The sequence below is a fragment of the Sander lucioperca genome, chromosome 6, assembly GCF_008315115.2.
Source record: "Sander lucioperca isolate FBNREF2018 chromosome 6, SLUC_FBN_1.2, whole genome shotgun sequence".
Taxonomy (NCBI): domain Eukaryota; kingdom Metazoa; phylum Chordata; class Actinopteri; order Perciformes; family Percidae; genus Sander; species Sander lucioperca.
Genome location: NC_050178.1, coordinates 5,198,740 through 5,219,776, shown reverse-complemented (window position 1 = coordinate 5,219,776; position 21,037 = coordinate 5,198,740). Strand labels below are relative to the sequence as shown.

At 39.8% G+C, this 21,037-nt stretch overlaps 1 protein-coding gene across 6 annotated transcripts; it reads right to left on the bottom strand.

Annotated features, from left to right (window-relative positions):
* Positions 1 to 4,112: 4,112 nt before the first annotated feature.
* LOC116051248 (RNA-binding protein 6) lies at positions 4,113 to 20,363 on the bottom strand. Of its 6 annotated transcripts, none has more exons than XM_031301509.2 (23): positions 20,188 to 20,363; positions 19,105 to 19,186; positions 16,801 to 18,319; positions 16,592 to 16,681; positions 16,392 to 16,461; positions 15,632 to 15,705; positions 12,137 to 12,211; positions 11,075 to 11,366; positions 10,783 to 10,940; positions 10,554 to 10,654; positions 10,386 to 10,455; positions 10,223 to 10,295; positions 10,080 to 10,138; positions 9,880 to 10,000; positions 9,438 to 9,535; positions 8,559 to 8,909; positions 7,228 to 7,377; positions 5,665 to 5,730; positions 5,277 to 5,504; positions 5,114 to 5,188; positions 4,923 to 5,021; positions 4,777 to 4,828; positions 4,113 to 4,691 (listed from the first exon to the last, which is right to left on the bottom strand). In XM_031301509.2, exons 2-22 carry the CDS (start codon positions 19,161 to 19,163, stop codon positions 4,805 to 4,807), a joined length of 3,852 nt encoding a protein of 1,283 aa, XP_031157369.1. In that variant the 5' UTR covers positions 19,164 to 19,186; positions 20,188 to 20,363; the 3' UTR covers positions 4,113 to 4,691; positions 4,777 to 4,804. The 6 variants fall into 6 exon arrangements, with proteins under 6 accessions (XP_031157369.1, XP_031157368.1, XP_031157367.1 ...); XM_031301508.2 differs by having other exon boundaries at positions 4,113 to 4,694; positions 20,188 to 20,362; XM_031301507.2 differs by having other exon boundaries at positions 4,927 to 5,021; positions 20,188 to 20,362.
* Positions 20,364 to 21,037: the final 674 nt, after the last annotated feature.

Genomic DNA, 21,037 nt, shown 5'->3' with positions numbered 1-21,037 from the left:
TTTGGTGAAAGAATCCTTTTGGTCCCCACCCCCAAAACAATTAGCATAAATACAAATGTATCTAAAATACTGGTGTCTGGTGGAAGGGTAAATATGAGAACTGCTATTTTGCAAGGTGGAAGTAGTAGTATATACAGATGTGCAGTGGCGTCCAGTCCCACTATGGTATATGTGTAAACAGTTTACAAAACCATAAAGTTATTATTTTGTCTTCGAGCCAGGTTCTCATTATAGTTTTAATTCAATATTTCCAATATTATGGGGTTTCTTTAAATTTCCAAATTATAGCATGTGGATGAAGATGAAGATGAAGCTGAAAAAGATTGTTGCGTTGCAGGAATACAACTCCGTGCTTCTCACACATATAGACACATACACACACATAGACTAGCCTTAGCTGAACCATGTAACTGAACAAAGCAAAACTAACATTTAAAACTTAGCCTATTTTTAAGTTTAAGTTAAAATTTTGTATTGTGAAGACATTTTTACTTACTCTTACACATATGGAAAAACGGATTCATATTACAGGCTGATGTTAAACATGGAGCTTTGACTGTCAATAAAAGACCAGAGCAAACAGACTAAAGAACTACAGAAAACATACTCTGGCAATGAAAATACATTTGTCAGAAGATAATGATTTAAACCAACTGAGAAGCTCCATGATGACATTGCAGCATAACTTTATGACAGCAGGGTAACAGTATAATAAGATAGATTTTTTTAACTCACAAAAGTGAAGCATAACTGAACTATTCAAACGTTCAGCTATGCTTCACAAATCTTTGACAGCCCTCATCGGGAGTGTTTTTTGCCGCAGCGTGTTTATGAAGGTGCTGCATAGCTGTAGCAATGTGCACGAGTACTGCTTAGCTGTGAATCATAATTACGCCAAAGTCATCTAAGTCATAATTAAATGAGACAACTGTAAATTATACAAACCTTAGCACGCTTTAGTTTTCAGTATCAGAAAAGAATAGAAGAAAATGTTCCAGCTGTTTTCTGTATTACTATATTACTATCGCTGCTGTCATTTCTCTGTCAGTGCTGGAGTGCAGAACCATGACATCATTTCCAAATGTTTTGAATGTATATAATGTTCTCAGTGACAGTCAGCCAGTGGAATTGGTTCTGCTACGAGCAATGGTCCAAACTCAACATAAGCCGTGCTCTGAAGTATGTCCCACGCTTGACAATCACAAGGACATTTTCAAGATGATGTTATAGATTAGCAATCAATAACAGACATCATTTTTTTCAATTTACACTTGAAAGGATAAGCCAGATGGTGAAGCTTGCTCAGACAAGCATGATTTTCCTGTGAGCCTGTGATGGTACAGACTACTTTGTTTGCATGGGGTGACCACAAACACATGCTACTCCTTAAGGGAGTCATTCTACATGGGATATGTTTTTGATCATTTGTCATAACGGACAAAGAAGAGATTTGAGGTAACCAGACAGTCATCCAACATGTAAGCATATTGTAAAATAATCCATTTCATCTTTATAACTACATGGATTTAATTTCATACAGAAATCAGCTTTTTTTTAAGGGGCTTCTTTGAAAGGAAAAGAAAAACATTGGAAAAACTAAATGGTGTCTGGTGAACTGCCTGTCCGTTGGTGTTGATGTGGAGGGATGTTAAAAAATAAATAAATAAAAATATATGCAAGTCCAATATGATTTTTGATGTGCTTTCAACATTTAGAACATATTTTTCCATCTGCAGCAGCTTGGTGTCAGACCTCCATTAAAAGCAATCAAATGATGCTTCTCCCTCCTCCTCTCTCCTCTGTGGACTGACAGCACTTCTCAACATCTGAGAGTCCTGCTGACTGTGTTCTTCTTCTGTCTCGTCCCCAGACTGCTGCTAAGAGCCGCCCAGCTGGGATAATTGGCCACCCTGTCCACCTTTTTTGACATTCACGCTGCCTGAAAGCTCTCCTTCACACATGCAGGGGATACTAACATGGCAGCTCTCTGTGCCCTACCTCTCTGTTTGGCCTCTCATCCTCACAGACTAACTGCACATTAATTCTCATTCCATAGACTGTTAGGACTGGCTAATGACAACATCTGTCACTGGGTGCGTCTTTGGGGTCTTGTGACAGAATGGAGAAAAGAGAAATGGAAATTAGTCTACAGAAAATAGGCAGAGATTCCTCTTCTAAATGCTCCCCATTCTGCCATTTGTGGAAAAAAAAGCAAATGCAAGCTAGTTCCTAACCCGGTGACTTTATTTGAGAAATCAATATGCTAAGATTTACTAATATTGTTGGCACTGTGTTACAATAGTCGTATTTTATAGGCTCTGGATGGTAAGCTTACCTCAGTATCAGCAAAGGCTTTTCATAACGGCTTTTTGTGCTCTCCCCAAGTATTCTGAAATGTGTATTTCATTCTTCTTTATGATCACGGTTCATTTAACTTATTGGCGAGGTCATGAAATGCAGCGTCAATAAAGTGCACGACACCTAAGTCCACGTGAATCTTGGTAATAAATACAGATACACAGTGTACCTAAATATGTTGCTCTGTAAAATGTATTAATTTGATTGTAGCCATAGCATATAATGACATGGAATCAAAATATATGATCATTTCAACCTACCAGATAGACAAGAGAGAAAAAAAACCTGCAAATATGTAAGTAATTTAAAACGTGATCAAACTTTGGATTTCAGAACACATGCAAGCAGTCCTTTATTTCGAGGAAACATGGAAAACAGTGACCACTGAGAGAAAAAAATTTTTTCCGTCCTTTATGGCAGTGGTCTCTTATTATATTGTTGCAAAATATTCTGAATTATTTCTTTTTTATGCATTAAAACAGCAACATTGGCTCATTTGAAATAATGTGTGGTCTGAAGCATATAACTGAGCAAATACGTTATAAAGTTAGCAAGTGGGAAAGGTTGTGGGAAACTTTGATGACTATCATTAGACTAGTAGTATAGTATAATAGTAGGAATCAAGATACTATAATTCTATTTTTTTTTTACTCAACACAACATAATGCTTCCACTCCCAAGGGAAGGGTGTGATGCAGAGTTGAAAAGCTTGCTGGCAAACTTGATTTAGATACAAGTTTAAATAAAGAGGGTTGTTCTTTTTTAATCCAGACCACCTTGACAATAGCAGGCTGGAGGGTTCAACTTCAATCATGTTTGTCCAGTTCTGCCCTAGTAGCTTTCTACTTCTTACTTCTGTTCCCTGCTAGACAGAGTTGAGCGTAAAACCCATTTCTCTTTTATACAAATATGGGTTTCTAAAGCAGATTTTACAACTGAAATACAAAAGCAATGGCAAGCTGATGTGTCAGGGTTTCACTGCACACTTGCAAATAATCACTGTGGTTTTGTTTCTTGTGCTTCCCTTTGTTTGCCAAGCCCCAGAACAAGGTTTACACTAAATTGTGAAGCTTTGTTACCTTGTTGCCCTGTATCCTCAAAGACAGAAAGACTCCATATACTGTCAGTCAGTCACTGTGTGTGTGTGTGTGTGTGTGTGTGTGTGTGTGTGTGGTGGGGGCTACCTGTTGGTTGACATATCAAGCCTAAATTTCCCCATTGGTTACTGTCCAAAAGTAAATGCACAATAGGAGGTATGATTGCTCTTGCACAGATGAAAAAGCGTTGGCTCCGTGTTCTCTGCAGCTCCTCATTGTTCCTGTTACAGCACACAGAGGAGCAATGTCGGCACACTAAACCCACGCAATCCTCTACATTCATTGAACCACAACCATAGGAGAGGGTGAGGGCTGGTTCCTTCATATCAGTAAAGGTCAGAGGGGAGGCTTCATGTTCCATCTCCTGCAGTGCACAACTGGGGAACATTACTGCTGCATCTACAAAAAACTGAAATTGTGTCTAAGGCAGAAAATGCATAAAGGCAAGTTGGCAAGACCAATTTTTCTTTAACCTGGTAAATACTGATATTCAGTACTAATATTGATGATTTGATTCAACATTCTTGCTTGGATACTTCACATCAAAAACAAACAGAATATGGTCTCTTGCTGCCACCTAGTGGACATGAGGTGCACACACATCAGTAGCGGGATCTTGCTAAACAATTCTACACAATTAAAACAAGAAGCAGAATGGTTAGTCCATAATATTGTTTTACTAAAAAATGTGTACATACAATTAGCAATTCCAACCCATGAAAATGAAAATGTAAAAATTGCCGTTTTAAAATAAAATCTAGCTGTGGCCAGTGAGACAGTATCGTTTAAAAAAAAAAAAAAAGACTAACTGGACATATTTCACAATTCTACATACAGGCCACACATAAAACATGGGCAAAAATACTCAAATCAACAGCATGAATAAACACCCTTTATACAACATCCATTGTTGAGGACGTCAAATAATTCTTGCTTTTGACTTTTTTTTTTCCCCCCCTTGTGATTTATTTACACACTTCACCATTTTTTTGCTTAATTTCAGTGTAGAAAACTGTGTTTCTGTAGGGTAATTATGTCCAAGGCAGAGAAACAGTCACGACAGTAAAAGGATTTCTCATGCTAAGGTGGGCAAGCATGTTATTAACAATTCACATATCAAAATGAGGACGTGTTCAGATGAGATCACTCAAGTTCCTTGAACCGTGCAAACATGGCCTTGCGTACAGCTTGTTTGTAGGTGGCATGGTCCCAAACAACAGGCTCTTTCTTTTTCCTCTGCTAGAGAGAAAAGTGCAATGAAAAGTTTAATAAACTAACAAGAAACGGCACATTTTGCATTGAAATAAAGCTTCACACCTACCGGGACAGGTTCAGCTCCTAAACCAGGTCTATCGCTGACTGTATTCATTTCCCTAAGCATAGAGAACAGATAAGGCAGAAATGTCAGCAATAAAAATCACTTAAAGGCTTTGTTTTCCATTTCAACGACAGTCAGTTGAAACACACGTACCTGGAGCTTCCAGCCCAGGTATTATGATGCTGTGGCTGTTGGTGGGTTTTTCTTCTTTTCTGTTCTGGTGACCTTGTCGGTTCTCTGGAATTTAGCTGTCAAAGACACATTCCACTTTAAGTAATCGACCGAAAAAAGCCGATACTCTCTTCAGCATATTTTCCCCAGCGCATTTATTTTCACTTACTTCTTTTTCCTGGTTCTCTAGCGCCTCTAGCTCCTTCTTTGACCTCTTGATCTTAAGGTGGATCTCCATATTTTGCTGTTGAGAGAATACATTGAGCATTAGGGGCAATATTTATGGAGTCAATTTCAACTATTCTTCATACAAAAGGTTAATAGAGTAGTACTTTGTGGAGGTCAGAAAGCTGCTGGTGGCGGATCAGAGCGTCTTTGTTGGGGAACTGTCTCCTACACAGCAGACAGGCCATCTTCTTCCAGTCGGTCAGCTTATTGTCCTTGTCTTCAGACTGGCCGCACTGACCGCCTTTAGCTGCCTCATCCTTATCTTCTTCCACTTCTTCATCACTTCCAGCTGCATAGTCTGATGCCAGTAGACCCAGGGAGCCCATTGGACGCTGGGGAAGCAAACCAGGCCAATGTTAAAAACAACAAACAATTTCTAAATCTTGTGTTTAAAAGAAACACTTTTGTATTTTTTTTTAAATGGCACTCTGAAGGAGGTAAATAAAGTACACCATGAGGTATGCAAAATGGGCTGAACATGAGGATTCTTACCTTTGACTTCTCATCTTTCTTTGGAGGAGCAAAGGGCTTCTTAAAAAGATCATCTGCACCTGATATCTAAGAATGTAAACAAAGAACAGGGCAAAAATAATGACAAGATATAAATACTTCTTAAATTTACATTCCTTGTAAAAATCAATGCACAGAATAGATGATGTTAGAGGTGAGGGTCAGTGTATCTGTTGGGCATTTGATTTTTCTTGCATAAATGGGTATTAAAAAACCGAAAAAAATTAGTGGTTGTTTGATTTTTGTTGTATAATACAATTTTTTTTTAAATTTAAATAGGTGTTTTTTTTCCTTTTCATGGTCAAAAGGTAGTAAAAGAAATTTAAAATATGCTTTTATTTTCATTTTCTATTTCATATAACAAAAATAAAATCACTAGAAAACAGAAATGAAAAAAGGCCTGTTTTTTTCATATTCTGGTACCGGATGCAATTTCCAAGGCAACAGCGCCGATGTATCAGTGTTGCTTTCAGCCCAGGCTAAAATGACTTTGGAAACCTATACTCTGATAATGCTTGGGGGGACTTTTATTTCATAAAATCACATGTATTTATTAACCTTTCTCTGCCTCCCTCTGACTCTCTGTCTCTACCCGCCACAGACAACTTTGTCCGAAGAGAGTCGAACCAGCTGAGGAAATACACTTTCAGTTCACGGCGCAAAGGTCTGATCCCAGCAAACTTTCTGTTGCTGCTGTTAAGTTTGCTGATGCCAGGCAGGCTTGTTAGTTGCTTTTAGTCTCAGTCTGTGAGATAACCAAACTTCCTTTGAATATAATGTGCAAATAAATAGAAACAGAAATAAATGTGTACATATAAAATAAAAGTCCCTTGAAATAAATAAAAGTAAAACATTTGGTTATTGAACTGTAATGACTAATGCATATGTTTATATGTATTGCCTCATGTATGTATTTCATAGTCATATTTATGTATATTTATGTAAAGAGGTGCAAAAAACGGAAGATCATGTGTGGCCGGGTTGGCTCAGTGTTAGAGCAGGCGCACATATACTGAGAGGTTTATGTCTCGACGCGGTGATCCAGGGTTCGAATCCGACCTGTGGCGATTTCCTGCATGTCTTCCCCCCCCCCTCTCTCTCTCCCCTTTCTCACCTAGTTGTCCGGTCAAAATTAAAAGGCGGAAAAGCCCAAAAATAATCGTTAAAAGAAAAAAAAGAAATGGAAGATCAGTCGCTGAGGAAGTTAGGCTACAAGTTTCCCTCAACTGCAGCCTGGGTTAAAGCAAAACTGGCAGGCTACACCAGTGCTGTTGCCTTGGAAATGCAACATCCCTCAAAAACAGGCATTTTTTCATTTCTGTTTTCTAGTGATTTCATTTTTTGTTATATCAAATAGAAAATGAAAATCAAAGCATGTTTTAAATTTCTCTCATCCCTTTTGACAATGAAAAGAAAAAAAAAACGCCTCGTATTTCAATTTCAAATTTTGTATTTTAAAACGAAAATCAAACAACCACTAGTTTTTTGTTTTTTAATACCCGTTTTATGAAAGGAAAATCGAATGAGTCTCTGGCCTTCTCTAACCTTCCTCTCAAAGATAGCGAAGCCAGCGTCAGCCGTCTTGGATTGCCTCCTATCATCGTCCATTCCAGTCTTCAACAGCGGAGATGCGGAACGGACGCTTTCCTTTTGACGATTCTGGATCTTTGCCCAGCGCTCCATATCTTTCATGATCTGCAAACAGCAACAAATGTCTTAACTATCTCCCCGTTACCAGGGCTCAACGCCAACTTTTTAAAAGTGGTTGCCGGCTTGGCAACCAGGCATCTAGCTTTTGGTTGCTGAAATTGACAATACTGTTGCCATGTTTTAAACTGCCTATATTTGGAGCAATTCCTTTCTTATGTAACTATACCACACATTTTAATAATGAAACAATGAGATAATGGCTTGCAATATATATCTATTCCCATCCCTCTCAAATAGGGGTGCAACGGATCACAAAACTCATGGATGGGATCACAGTTTTGAGTCACGGATCAGATAAATTTTCGGATTAGCACAAAAAAGGGAGGAATTTAAATGATTATTAAAAATGTTATAACTTTTAACAATAATTAATTCCTTCACCAGTAAATTGCTGTTAAAAGACAAAATCAGATGAAAAAAGGGCATTTTACAATAACTTTGAATGCATCACGAGGTTTACCAGTTTTAAGTAAATGCAACCTTTAGTCCCGTCTGTGCTAGTTTGTTTCGGTTAGCTCATAGCTTTAGCAGCAGACGGTTGTACGTCCCGCTGTTGGAATCCTCTACAGTGAAATACAGTCACACTACACCGTTTAGCTGTCAGCATTTTAGCCGTGTTTAATCCAGTTACTACTGTAGCTAATGGTAGGCTAACGTTACCTGCTGTGTAACGTGTTATTAGTGTTTAATAGCGTGACGTTCAGCGATGCTTCAGTTGCCTCCAACGTAGGTTTCGGAGCATCAGAGAGCAGCGCAGACATGTAGGTGGCACCGTAATGAGGCACCGAAATCCGCGTTGCTATTTCGTCGGTAGATACAGGGCACCAGTGCCATATTAGCACCGGATTTTGACATGCGGCGTTAACGTGAACTTAAAACTGCGTTGCCTGTATCTTTTCATAGCAAATGCGTGTGTGGAAAACGGTCACACAACAGCTGAACAGAGACAACCAATTAAACATGGGACTTTTTTGTTTTTATATATAAAAAAAAAATCACAAATATTGAACAGGTGGTTGCCAAAGGGGGCAACCAGAGGCCACGAAATGGTCAGCAATTGACTCAATGTGGTTGCCAAGGGCATCCGGGCAACCGTTACTGTCGAGCCCTGCTTTACACAACTGTATTTCACATTGCGTGCACTGGTATTGTAACCAGAGTGCTACCTTGACAGCAGCGAGACTTCTCGGCTTCTCGTTATCCTTCTCTTTGTCCTTCTTAGAGTCGTCGTCGTCGTCTTTCCTCTCAGGAGCTGATGAAGAAGATGGAACAGGTGCCGGAGCAGAGCCGGCATCAGAAATGGGAACTAGTACTGGGGCTGCTGCGGTGTCGGGAGACGCCAATGCTTTCTTCATTTCCAGAGGAGCATCTGCAGCTGGGTTGGAAAGAATTGCCTGGTCTTCAGCAGTCATGGTCATAGGTTGGGTCACTGTAGGATTCCCTCCTGGAACTGGGATGTAGGTCTTTGATGCAGCATCCCAGTACAAGTACTCTTGGGTTTGAGCATTGTAAAAATACTGAACACAAAAAAAGAGAAATAACAACTTAATGACAACCAAAACAAATTCAAGACACATTTATGGTTGCTACAGGCAGATATGCACATATGCAGCTTAAACGGCAGTCTGTGTCCTCTTATTAAGAAATCACTCACAAAACATACAACTACTTAGGTTTTTAAGTACATATATGTCACTCCTCCAGACTGTGAGCCATTTGTAAATCTTTAGACTGCTAAAAGAAAAGATCTTTAGTAGCTTTGTCAAGTGTGAGGTACAGTGTGTATGTCAGCCTGCAAATTAAAATAAGATCTCCAAAATGTACAGAAAGTTACATGTTCAATAAATGTGCATGTTAGAGGATAGTTACTTCTGGTTAGATGTGTAGTAGCTGTACAGCATTTAATATTCTCTGGTAGGTTACTGACTGCAGCACATACATTGCTTTTGGATATACATTACAAATGCTGTTTCTCCCTCGCTACTCTTTTGCCCACTCATAAGCCAGAGAAAGCACTGGATCGCTGTGTTGTCTTGTATTCTCACCCTAGAGTTGGGGTCGTAGTACAGTGTCGTCTCAGGATCGTAGTAGAAGCCTGACGTGGAATCGTACAAGTAGTTGGTCATGTCAGGAATCTCAGAGCCTGGAGGAATTGGGACAAATAGATATGACGTTTACATTACATTTATTCATTTGGTAGACGCGTTTGTCCAAAGCGATGTACAAATGGAGGAACACACCAAGCCAGAGTAGACCAAGCAGAAGTCTACGAGAAAAAGTGCATCAACGTTCAATTTCATGTTTCCTGTCTTATGGAAATCTCACTGGAATTCTTATTTTGCTAAAATGTCAGATTTAGGTGCGTCACCGTTTACTATTTGTAAAATCACAACACAACTACACCAGTTTACTACAATGTTGAAACAATACAGACAGGAGATGATTAATACTTTCTGGATTTGAACACTTGATTTGTTTTTTTTTTACCATAGATGTAGGGCTGTGATCCGTCTGCGGCGACTGTCTTGGCAGCTGATTCTGTGGGCACATGGGGTCCACCAGCCTGGTACAACGGATCCACAGCTGGAGTCTCACCGTAGCCAATTCCCTACGAGGGGTTAAAGGAGATGTACGGTGTACTGCCCAGCTTTGAGACAAGATGTCCATCTTTTTGCTTTGTAACCTACCTGTCCAATGCTGGGGTCTGATGACGGAGCAGCAACAGTGCTGCCAGTCGTCAAATCACCTGGTGACAAACGTGAGACTACAGTTCAATACTAATTATCAATGCCTAGGGACCAAGATACCAGAATGTGTGCCCGAGTCCCACCTTGCATTCCAGTGGAGGCACCAGCGGGTGGCTGCAGCGGTTGAAAGTACAGCGGAGGTGGTGGGTACTGCTGCTGAAGTGCCAGGGGCAAATACAATCATAGGTCATCCTCTTTTTTTTTTTAATAACTTTGTGAAACAACAGAATTAAGACCACAACTTACCCCCATCAGGCTGGGCTCAGGTGGATGCCCAAGGATGGAGCCGTTTGGTTTATCAAAGTCTCTTCGGAAACTGAAACAGAAAGAAAACCACCAGGACCAAATGAGATGGGATTTCCCTACTAGACATACTGCAGCTGTTAAGAAAATCCTTGCAAAATGGTGACTTACTTTTGGTTCTTCAGAGGTTTCGCGACCTCAGCATAAACTCTGACTCCATCAATATAAAGGGGTCTGGGTTTAGTGAGGAGCTCAACCAGACGTGTCACTTGCTACGAAAGAAGACACAATGTTAAGTGCTGGGAAATTACAGGGAAACACTGGACAAAGACGGCAATCACAAAGTCGATAGAACATGAAATAATTAACAGAAAATTGTGCACATTCATATTTTAGGTACCTCGTGGGAGTCCATGTCAACAAAGCAGAAGCATTTGGCGCCTGGTGGCTTGGCCTTGACTAGGCGAACATTTCTTTCATCCAGATATGCAAAGGGATCCAAGGCTTTCAGGATAGTCTCTACTGTGGTTGTGGGCTTCACATTTTTTATTATCATGGCTGGACAGTGACCAAAGGGAAAAGTGGTTTGTGAATGGTTTTGCATTACAGTAATACATAACAAATATGAACATGAATTGCTAGTGTTTATGGCTACAAGCTGTAGAGAAGACCCATGAGCTTAGTCAACATACTTTTGCTGTCTTTAAAGACGGAGTCAGATTGGTGTGAACTGTGATGAGGAAGGTTGCGGTTGCCCCAAGGCTCAGCCTGCTGATCCGTTTCTTGCTGTTGGAGCTGTTGGTCCACCTGCTGCTGCCAGGCTTCGGGAGTCAGGTCAGAGCTACGCTGCCACTGGCTGTGGGACAATGGCTCCGTAGGGCCTTTTGGTTTGGGTCCATTCAGGTTGGTCTTCAACTCCTCTAAAGGTTCATCTGGTCTGGGCAACTGGGGCTTCTGGAGTTGAGATACTTTTTGATCTGATTCCTAATTAACAGAGACAGGAAGGAAGGGACACTTTTAGTTTCTGTACATGGAGAACCAAGAACCTGATCTGTCCGGACCATTTCTGTTAAAAGTTTATGTTTAAACTAAAGGTTTAAACTAAACTGCAGCACGACTTAAGAAAGGCTGTAATATACTGTTAGTGGGAAGGTTGTAGGAAAACTCTGAAGTCACAGTGTATTCCTATCACTGCCTTTAGTTTTGTTCCTATTCTTCCCATTGTCAATCTGTTGATAATTTTCTTGATTCTTTGGTCGATAAAACGTCTGAAAATGGTGAAAAATTTCTTGTTTTGTCCACAACTCAAAGATATCCAGTTTACTGTCATAGAGTAGTGAAGAAAATAAAAACTAGTCATATTTAAGAAGCTGGAATCACTGTTTGTTGTTATACAAACAACTATTACTCTATCTGGGATAAAATCCAAGGTTTGTAAAACATCTGCAGGACGTCTTATTTAAAAAAATACTGGTTAAGAAGAATCAATGACTTAAACCACTATTTCTGTTAAAGAGCGAAACTCGGAGCAACAGAATGATATAATGGTATGGCTATGTTGTCATAATGAAATAATACTGAGGAAATTATGCCAAATTTACCATGAGAGATGTTAAAATAGAGGTAATTTTGTTTTTATAGTGCCTTTACTTGTGACCCAACCATTATTTAAAATAATGTTTTTTGTTTCAGAATTTCAGCTAAACTAGAACTAAAAAGATTAATAGATAATCCTTTTCTCTCACTGCACTCACATGAACACTTCTTTTACGGTCGTCTGGCTGAATGTACTTCATGGATGTTGTTCTAGTGCCAACCTTTAGGGATCCCTGAAAGAAGAACAGAAATGACCAATCAGCATCATACGACATAGGTGACTTATTTTAAATAATACCAATGACACCCAACATGCACTGTGGCAGGTTTAGCCCTCCTTTTCACTGCTGAGGATAAAACGGGCAATCGTGGTGAGCAAAGCCCAGATCGAGGATCATGCTTCCCACAGGCAGTTTGCCCCCACACTATGCTAAATAGTTTGAAGGGAACTACAAATTAGGGATGGGCTAAATTATTTTCAGTATCGACTAATCTGCCGATTATTGATGGAGTGATCATTTGGTCCAGAAAATGTCAAAAAAAAAAGAAGGTAAAGGTTTTGTCCGACCAAAACCCAAAGATATGCAGCTTACTACCAACAAATAAACAAAAACAGCAAATTCACACAACTTAAAAGCAGGAACCAGGGAAGGTTTAGCATTTTTGCTTGAAAATAACTAAAACAATCCATTGATTAGCAAAATAGGTGCTGATAGTTCACAGCATAGTCCAAAAGAAAACAGAAGTCCGTAGTGCCAAATGAGAACCATGCTCTCAGTAGGTAAAGTGTACAAACAAAGCTATGCCATCATAAATACCCCATTTCCAAGACTAGACTGCATTAGTATGATAAATGAGCAGTTTTAAAAGGGGAGCTCATGGCAAAACTAAATGTACTTTGCAAATTGGTAGTATTATGTTAAACATCAAAACTGAATTAACCATTAAACCATACATAAAGCCATACCATCAAATGCAAATCAAAAGCCATCCTTTACCACTTGCTTCTAAGTGGCAATTTGAATCTTTGTCATTAAAATTACTGACCACACAACTACTCCTGAGCTATCACAAGCTGCAGAACACTGGCCAAAAGCAGCCAAAAAAGCAAAGCCAAACAAACTGCACATTTCAGCAACAATTCAAGTGATCCCAACTACCCCAAGCTAATGGGCTACTCCATATTTTTACAGACATAATCAAAGCACATCAATTTCTTGCCAGTGTTGAAGACGTTGTTCATTGTGTCAAGTTGTGAACAGATTGCTCAGAGCAATTCAAAGAAAGTAGAAATCCTGGAGGCCAAAGTTCACCGACGATAAATTCAAGAGAATAGCATCAAGAGGACATGTACTCTTCGGGAAAGTCACATGACTGAAAATGTCTTAAACTTGTAAAAGAATTTTGCCACAGAAGGACTGCCTCAGACACCTAAAGACAACCAGAGTCTGCAGGCACACCAGCGGCTTTATGAGGCTGTAATGCTCATTGTGAAGAAAACCAAACTGTTGAATAAATGCACTGTTAAATAGATAAACCAAAGTATTAGACAAATTGAGATTTTGACTTGATGATGGTGCTGGATGAAGTCAGGGGATAACCAAAGTGACACACCAAAGACCACAAATGTCTGCATCAAAATGCAGGATTATCCACCCAAAAGTTGTTGAGAAATTTCGCTCTGGACCACAAATTCAACCTCATGGTGGTTCGAGAGGAAAAGTCAGGGGATCACCAAAGTTATTAGGATTCATCCAGGGAACCATGAACATCTGTATCACAAATTGTGCTAATCCATAAAGTAGATGAAGAGATACTTCACTGGATAAGTCAAAGGGATAACCAGTCGCCAGACACCACGAATATCTGTACCAAATATAACGAAAATCCATCCAATAGTTGTCGAGACATTTCACTTTAAAACTAAAATGTCGACCTCATAATAGCACCAGAAGAAGTAATCCGGTGATAGCCATAATCAGTAGGCTTCATCCTTTGGGGACAACAATTATCTGTACAAAATTTCACTGCAATGCATCCAATGAGGAGATATTTCAGTCTGCACCTAAGTGGTGGACCAATCCACTAATATGATACGTTCGAATTGAACTGGGAAGTCGGGATTTCCCAGTCGGAAATGTCAACTTTAACTCCCCCCTGAAGTCAAAATTTTCACACAGAAAGTCGGGAGAGACTCACCAACCCTGACATCACAATCGAACATCAGTAGAAGCTGTATGAATATACTGTTTATAACACGTCGGTCTTATTTGTGTCTCAATCAGTCGTACACATACTGTCCATCTTCTATCTGTGGACATGTTGCTACAGTGTTTGCATGCGCAAAATACCGCATAATGCATGGTTATCAACTGGTATCGTTAACAATGGCTAACCCGGCTAGAGTCCCACTACCCCGTTTTTTCAACTTGTAAACTGAAAAGTAGTCAAACTGGGTGTGACCCAGACTTCAGAGGTAAATGGAATGCAGCAATAGACCGGCGGCAATGTCATTCATAGAGCCACGCCACTAGCATAGCTTAAAAAACAAACTTGGTACACCAAAGTTGTGATCACTACAATGCTTTACCTGTCCTAAAATATACAAAACATATTCTTCTTCAAAGTTACTTTCAATCGATTTTTATTTTCTATTGCCAATAAACTAAACAAAATGTGTACTATATGTTAACAGTTACACTCTAACCGCAGGGTTTTTACTAATATGGTCAACGCAGTCTTCTCAGTCATTTGAATGAGGGCGGCTCAGCAACATAGCAGGGGAGCAAACGCAGCAGCCTCCAGCAAAAAAAAAACGCAGGGTTGTCCGGAAAAAAAGTTGAACCTGGCTCAACCTCTGTCAGACCACAATGCAACATCCTTCTGCGGTTTACATTACAAAGATAAAATACTTGCCCTGCCCCCCTCTGAGCATCTGCTGAGGCAGTGGTAAGGAAAGTGTTCAAATCTGCAGTTGCATCTTTGTCAACAAAAACTTTGTTAAAAGGTTGCGAAAAGCAAAGAGAGACCAGTATTTTCTAAGACACACAGACTTTAAAAGTGCTGCAAGTGGTAAAAATGTCCTTCGATCCTCTTCATTACAAAGGCTAAATCCCAACACATGACATGGTGGCTTCGTACAGTACCTTCATTGTCATCATTAAGACTTCCTAAAATTATAAAAACCTCTTAACTGTTACAATCCCACGAAGGACACATTTCCCCCCCCCCCCTCCCCAAAGATCTGTATATTCTGGTTAAATCCATTCCAGGGTAAGGCAGTTTGGGGTTGAAATTTGAAAATGTAGGACTAGTAGGGCAAGTAAACAATTGTATGTCTGTGCACATACACAGCTGAAAATTATTAAATGTATTTTCTAAATATTTTTAAGTGCTAAACAAGAAACCTGAAGTACTACCATGGCTTTGTGGAAAGTACTTGAAATTAAAATTATGTAAAACTAGGATCAACTGTTGAGATTTAAAATATTAGCATCTAAAAATGTCAACAACTGACATCTTCCATCTACTTAACCCAAGTAAAAGCAACCCCTTCCCAGGTTCTCTCCCTCCCCCATCTACTAAATGCCCTCTCAACCCCTCATAATCCTGATGGGAGAGACGGCCTTCGTAGAGTGACGAGGATGGGCCACCTTGTTGGACTCCATGAAGCGGACTGCATCCTCGAGGTTTAAAAACTCCACATAGGCCGTATCGTAGCTGTAACCTGGGGACAGCATTTGAAATACAGATGGGTTTTTGTTAGTCAATGCCAGTAATGACAGTCACCCACTAAAACATAAAAGACAGCAGTTCGTGAATACATCGAGATCAGTGTGAGCGAATTTTTACACCTTTACTGACACACATACCTTTTCAGGAAAACACATTTTGTTTATGTTTTTAACTATTCAGTCTTCTGATGACTGATGTCATATCAGACATTGTCTGTTAAGGCTTGGCTTTATCAAAGCCTTTCCTGGCAGATATTCCAAACCAGTGGCAGTGAACGACTGCGTAGTGTGCACCATGGAGACAGAAGGTTTTTTTCAGAACTTAGATAAAGAGTCACTGTGACACGTTCAGTGAGTCACTTGTCACAGATCTTTTGTGACCGACACTCTCCAAAGCTCCTTATATCGAATCCCTGGTAAGTCCTCTAATTGTGACAATGACCCAACATCCTCAGACATGAAAAAGGATGGCATAACAGGACCCCCCCCCCTCCCCCTCCCCCCCTTCCGTCTTTACTGAGCAAGTTCACAGAGACAACAACAACAAAAGCAACCAACAACATAAAAAATAAAAATAAAAAAAAGAATGCGGAGTTTCGAAAGTCGTGAAAGCGAAATTAGAGGGACATGTTAGCGATCGACTGCCCCAAACAGCTCCACAAAGAAACTTAATTCTTACCTGGCACAACGTTATTGATTTTCATCCCCTGCATTGGCACACCGTCACGGACTGCAAAGGCACCAAGAATCTGCAAAAGAACGTGTCAAAACGAGTGAGTTATGCCAGGACTTTCCATGCAGACGAATACAACTACAGTATAGTAACAATAATAATAATAATAATTAACACATACATTTGCTTTTCTGTTTGATTATTACCTGCTCCATTGTGGCAGTCTTTGGAATACCAATTATGGATATTGTATTGGAAACTTTGTCCTCCACTGATGCATTCCTGTAATCTTGATCCTTTCACAGACATTTTGATTAAAATTTGGGTTATAAAACACCAACATATTTTAATAAATGCAAATATAATTATATATTATATAAGCAAATACTAGCAACAAAAATAAAAGTGCACTTACCTGAGAACCAGACTCACTAAATTTGGAAGGTGGAATTGGTTTAGACTCTTTGATGAGTTTCTCTGGTGCTTGAAGCGCCTCATGCTTGTATTCAAAAGCCCTCCCGGACCCTGTTCTGTAATCAATGTCCCTGTAGTCTTGGTCTCTTGCCTGTACAGTGCTGCTGCTTTGGAAATCACATTCTGCCCCCATTTTACCCCTGGCAGGTCCTTGATTGTGTGGGATATCTTTCAGCCCTTTAAAACAATCATTTGGCTCCTGAATCATAGGTGAGGGCTGATTCTTCTCTTGATGGTACGGAGGCCTTTCATCACGATTTGATTTATGCTTTGGGTTCCTTTCTCCAAGCCAATGTTTACTCTCATTTTCTCTCCCAAGAGGGCCAGCAAGGGGACTTATTTCCTGGCGTGGAACGTCTTGTGGAGCTTTGCTGGTAATTGTTGGTAGATTCAAAGCAGAAAAGTGGTCACCACGAGGAAAAACAACATCTTTTGCTTGAAATTCAACAGATGCCCTATCCCTTTCCTGAAATGGTGGTGGATCTCGAACAGTCACATCTCTGCCAAAACCTGCAGGAAAGCTAGGTTCGGGTACACCTCCCATACCTTTACCCACTTCTACGAAAGGTCTCTTGTCCTTTCGACGGTTCTTCCATTCCTCTGCGAGAGTCATCTCTTCACCACTTCGATAATCCATAAGGGGACTGCCACTTGAATCTGGATATTCTCTCTCTCTGGGTGCGTCTTTTGCACCCAGAAACTCTGATATTTGAGGGCCAGCAACATCTGAAGGCATGTCTGATCTTGGCCTGTCCACTGGAGGGCCATCACTGTTTCCAAATCTTAATGGAGATCGATCCCTTCCTATGAATTCAGCTGATGGACCAAGACGATTTCTGAAATCCATATCAGAATCAAATCCACCTCTTGAATTGAACGGTGGTCCTCCTCTTCGGTCAGTGTCCATCACTCTCCTTTCATGTGGCGGTAAGTCCATATCATAGCCATCAGTATCACCAATGCGCATTGGGGGCCTGTCACACATGTCCCTAAATCCATCATTTCGCCCCATGGGAAACCCTCTTCTTCCATCAATATTGGGATTGTTAAACGGTGGCACATCATAATGAAATGACTCTCTCTCTCTCATGTCCATAAATCTGTTGTTTGGTTCCCGTGGTGGCATACCCCTCCCTCCCATGTCTACCGAGTTCCTGCCTTGTACCGGGAAAGCAGAAGAATTCATCAGTTTGTCTCTGATGGCAATTTCATAGTGCCTTCTAAGACTAAAGTCTGTCTCTTCTCCAGGTCGGCACAAATCTCTGTTTGGCTCTCTACCACGCATATCACATGGGTCCATATCACGCCCCCTCATCGGTGGCCCATCCATCCTTCTCATGTCCATGGGTGGCAGATCTAGAGGTCTTGGGCCCATTTGACCCATGTTCATCCCATCTCTACCTCTATAATCAGGCATGGGACGATCTCTGCCACCAAACATTTCTCCACGATGATCACCACTGGAATATATATATATATATATATATCATCAACATATTAGGGTAATGATTTGTTTAAAATTTGAAATTTTTATTGTTAGGAGGATAACCCCTTGAGATAAAGCATCTCGTTTTCGAGGGGGTCCACGAGATATAAGACAAAGACAACAGCACATGGGCATTCACACTCGCTAAAGCTCTCCTTCATCCCGTCTCGCCCACCCCACCGACTCCTTATTGAAAACAATTCTGTGTATTAAACATTATTATTATTATTATTATTATTATTATATTTAGCCCATACATACATACACATAAAAGAACAAAGCTTCCAACAAATTAATATGGAGTAGACAAATATTAAGATCTTCTTCAAAGTTGCCCAACCAATCACCATAAAAGGCATACAGAAGGGGTGGGCTCTCTGGTAATAAATAATTTGAGCCTAAAGAATTTTGTCTAACACTAGACATTTTGACATAAACAGAAAAAATGAGGGGAGCCGTCAGATGCAGAACTGAGAGAAAATTGTATATGCTAAATGTGAACAAATACAGCTACTAAAAAAGTTTAATAAACAGTTAACACAATAGGAATTCCATAAAATATACCACATCACCATATACGGTATAACATATTATAAAACTACATACAGGTCTACTATGATACCAGATAATGACCACATTGCCCAACCCTAGCAAACAGCATTGTAGGCAAACCCAAAAATGCAGTTGCTAGAACAAATAATTTCCTTTACTATAACTAGTTAAAAGTTGTTTAAAATCAATTGAATGATGCTTGTTTACCGAAAGGGTCGCCCTCCCCGTGGTCCTTGCCCTGGCCCTGGTCCTGGTCCATCCCACATGTTTGTAAGTCAGTATATCTTATCTGGAAGCAAAGGTTTTCATCATTTTATGAAGAAAGGATGAATGCACCACTTTTGACGTGGCAGTGGCAGGTATACCCATCATAATACAAGTGATAAGAAATAGACTTTAACTGCACAACCGGAAATTAGAGTGATTAGAAATCTTTGAGCGCATAGCCACATAAGTCCATTTTTATTTTTAAAACGTTAGCCAAATACCACAAATCACCAAATCAGTGCTTTACAATCCGTAACATTACAGCATACGATACCTCTAACGTTATGGAATATGGAAAACCCCCACTCCAAAAAAAAAAGCCTTTGACGGAGGAAAAATGTAAGAAACGTCAGGAAGAGCAACAGAGAAGGGGTCTCTCTGCCCGGCCGGGGAGACATGCAACAACGTTAACGTTAGATGTCGTGTGTACAGAATAGACCAACGTAAAATCACAGAATGGACAATCAGGATGACAAATTATAAACATACCGTAAACATATATTAAGAAGTGATCGTTTCTCTGTTGGCGAGTGTGTGTTTTAATGCTACAGTGACGATTCTTAAAAGATGGCTGCATACGCTGTCAAAGCTGAGGCTAGTAACGACACTGGGTGGTGTGACTGCTAATGTTGGCCCACAGAAGAGTGGCCTGCTACTTATGGCTAACGTTATCACTAACGTTAGGCCTTTCAAACCTACGCCACAACATTAACAGATGGCATTAGGGATGAAATGACTGTACTGCAATAAACACATAAATTCAAGAAAAGGGCCGCTTTAAAGTGGAAATTTTAGCGTGATTAAATTAGCCAGCAAAATAATATCAACGTTATAATAAACGTTGGCCCATCGCAAGACCATTTAGCTACAGGGTGACGCTATCGGAGCTAACGTGGTTTAGCTAGCTAGACGCCTGATTCTCTGCGTTAGCTTGCAGCTGAGCAGCATCATTTGAAAGACAGAACATTTCACTGACTTTATATTTCACTATTATCGCGTAGATATTGTTTATTTAGGACCCACCGTGCTTGTTCTTCAAGCTCAGTGTCGATAACGCAGAGCGTCGTAGTCGATGTTTTCAAAGAACTGGTTGACAAACGCAGACGACGAAGTTCTTCTTCTTCTTCTTCTTCTTCTTCTTCTTCTTCTTCTTCTTCTTCTTCTTCTTCTTCTTCTTCTTTTTCTTTTTCTTTTTCTTTTTCTTTTTTTTCTTCTTCTTCTTCTTCTTCTTCTTCTTCTTCTTCTTCTTCTTCTTCTTCTTCTTCTTCTTCTTCTGTTGCTGGCTGCAGCGGAGACCGGAGACGAAGCTCTTCTTCTTCGTTGTATTCACGGCATACAAACCAGACGCTGTAGGGCGAATTGCTACCTTCTAGCGGTTATTACATGCAACCACTATCATGTCTTTTTTGTATTTATTTTTATTTTTTTTACAGTATATGAGTATATCCCAGGAGCCATGGCAATACTACATGGCGTATATTTCGGGTTTGAGTGAACAGCCTTGACTTGACATTCATCTAACTACTGTCTACCACTGTTTTTTTAAATGGAGTCCAAATCTATTTTGATTTAGGAGAAATAAAAACAGTTTCTTTTGCTATCTAATTTACCACTGCTTCATTTGTTTAATTTGGCAAAAACAATATATCAAAGACTAAAGTTGTATATGGCTGTTAAGTGAAAAATGCATATATATGTATATACAAATATGTCACATGTAGGCCTATTATTTATTATCCATTATCCTCTAAAATACCTTAATTGTGTTCTGATAGCACTCAAATGTTAAATATCACCTCTTGAAGCAACTATTGACCAATATTCGTTCTGAAAATAGTTTTTTTTTTTTTTTAAATACTGACAAAAAAAGTAT

What these genes read in the sequence shown, in the direction of transcription:
- LOC116051248 (XM_036002050.1), bottom strand. Translation starts at nt 19,163, where the DNA reads ATGTGGGATGGACCAGGACCAGGGCCAGGGCAAGGACCACGGGGAGGG. An exon ending in CGTCTTTAAAGACAGCAAAA is followed by an intron (nt 10,941 to 11,074) that starts GTATGTTGACTA and finishes GTCACTGTCCAG; the next exon opens with CCATGATAATAAAAAATGTG. An exon ending in AAACCTCTGAAGAACCAAAA is followed by an intron (nt 10,456 to 10,553) that starts GTAAGTCACCAT and finishes TTTCTGTTTCAG; the next exon opens with TTTCCGAAGAGACTTTGATA.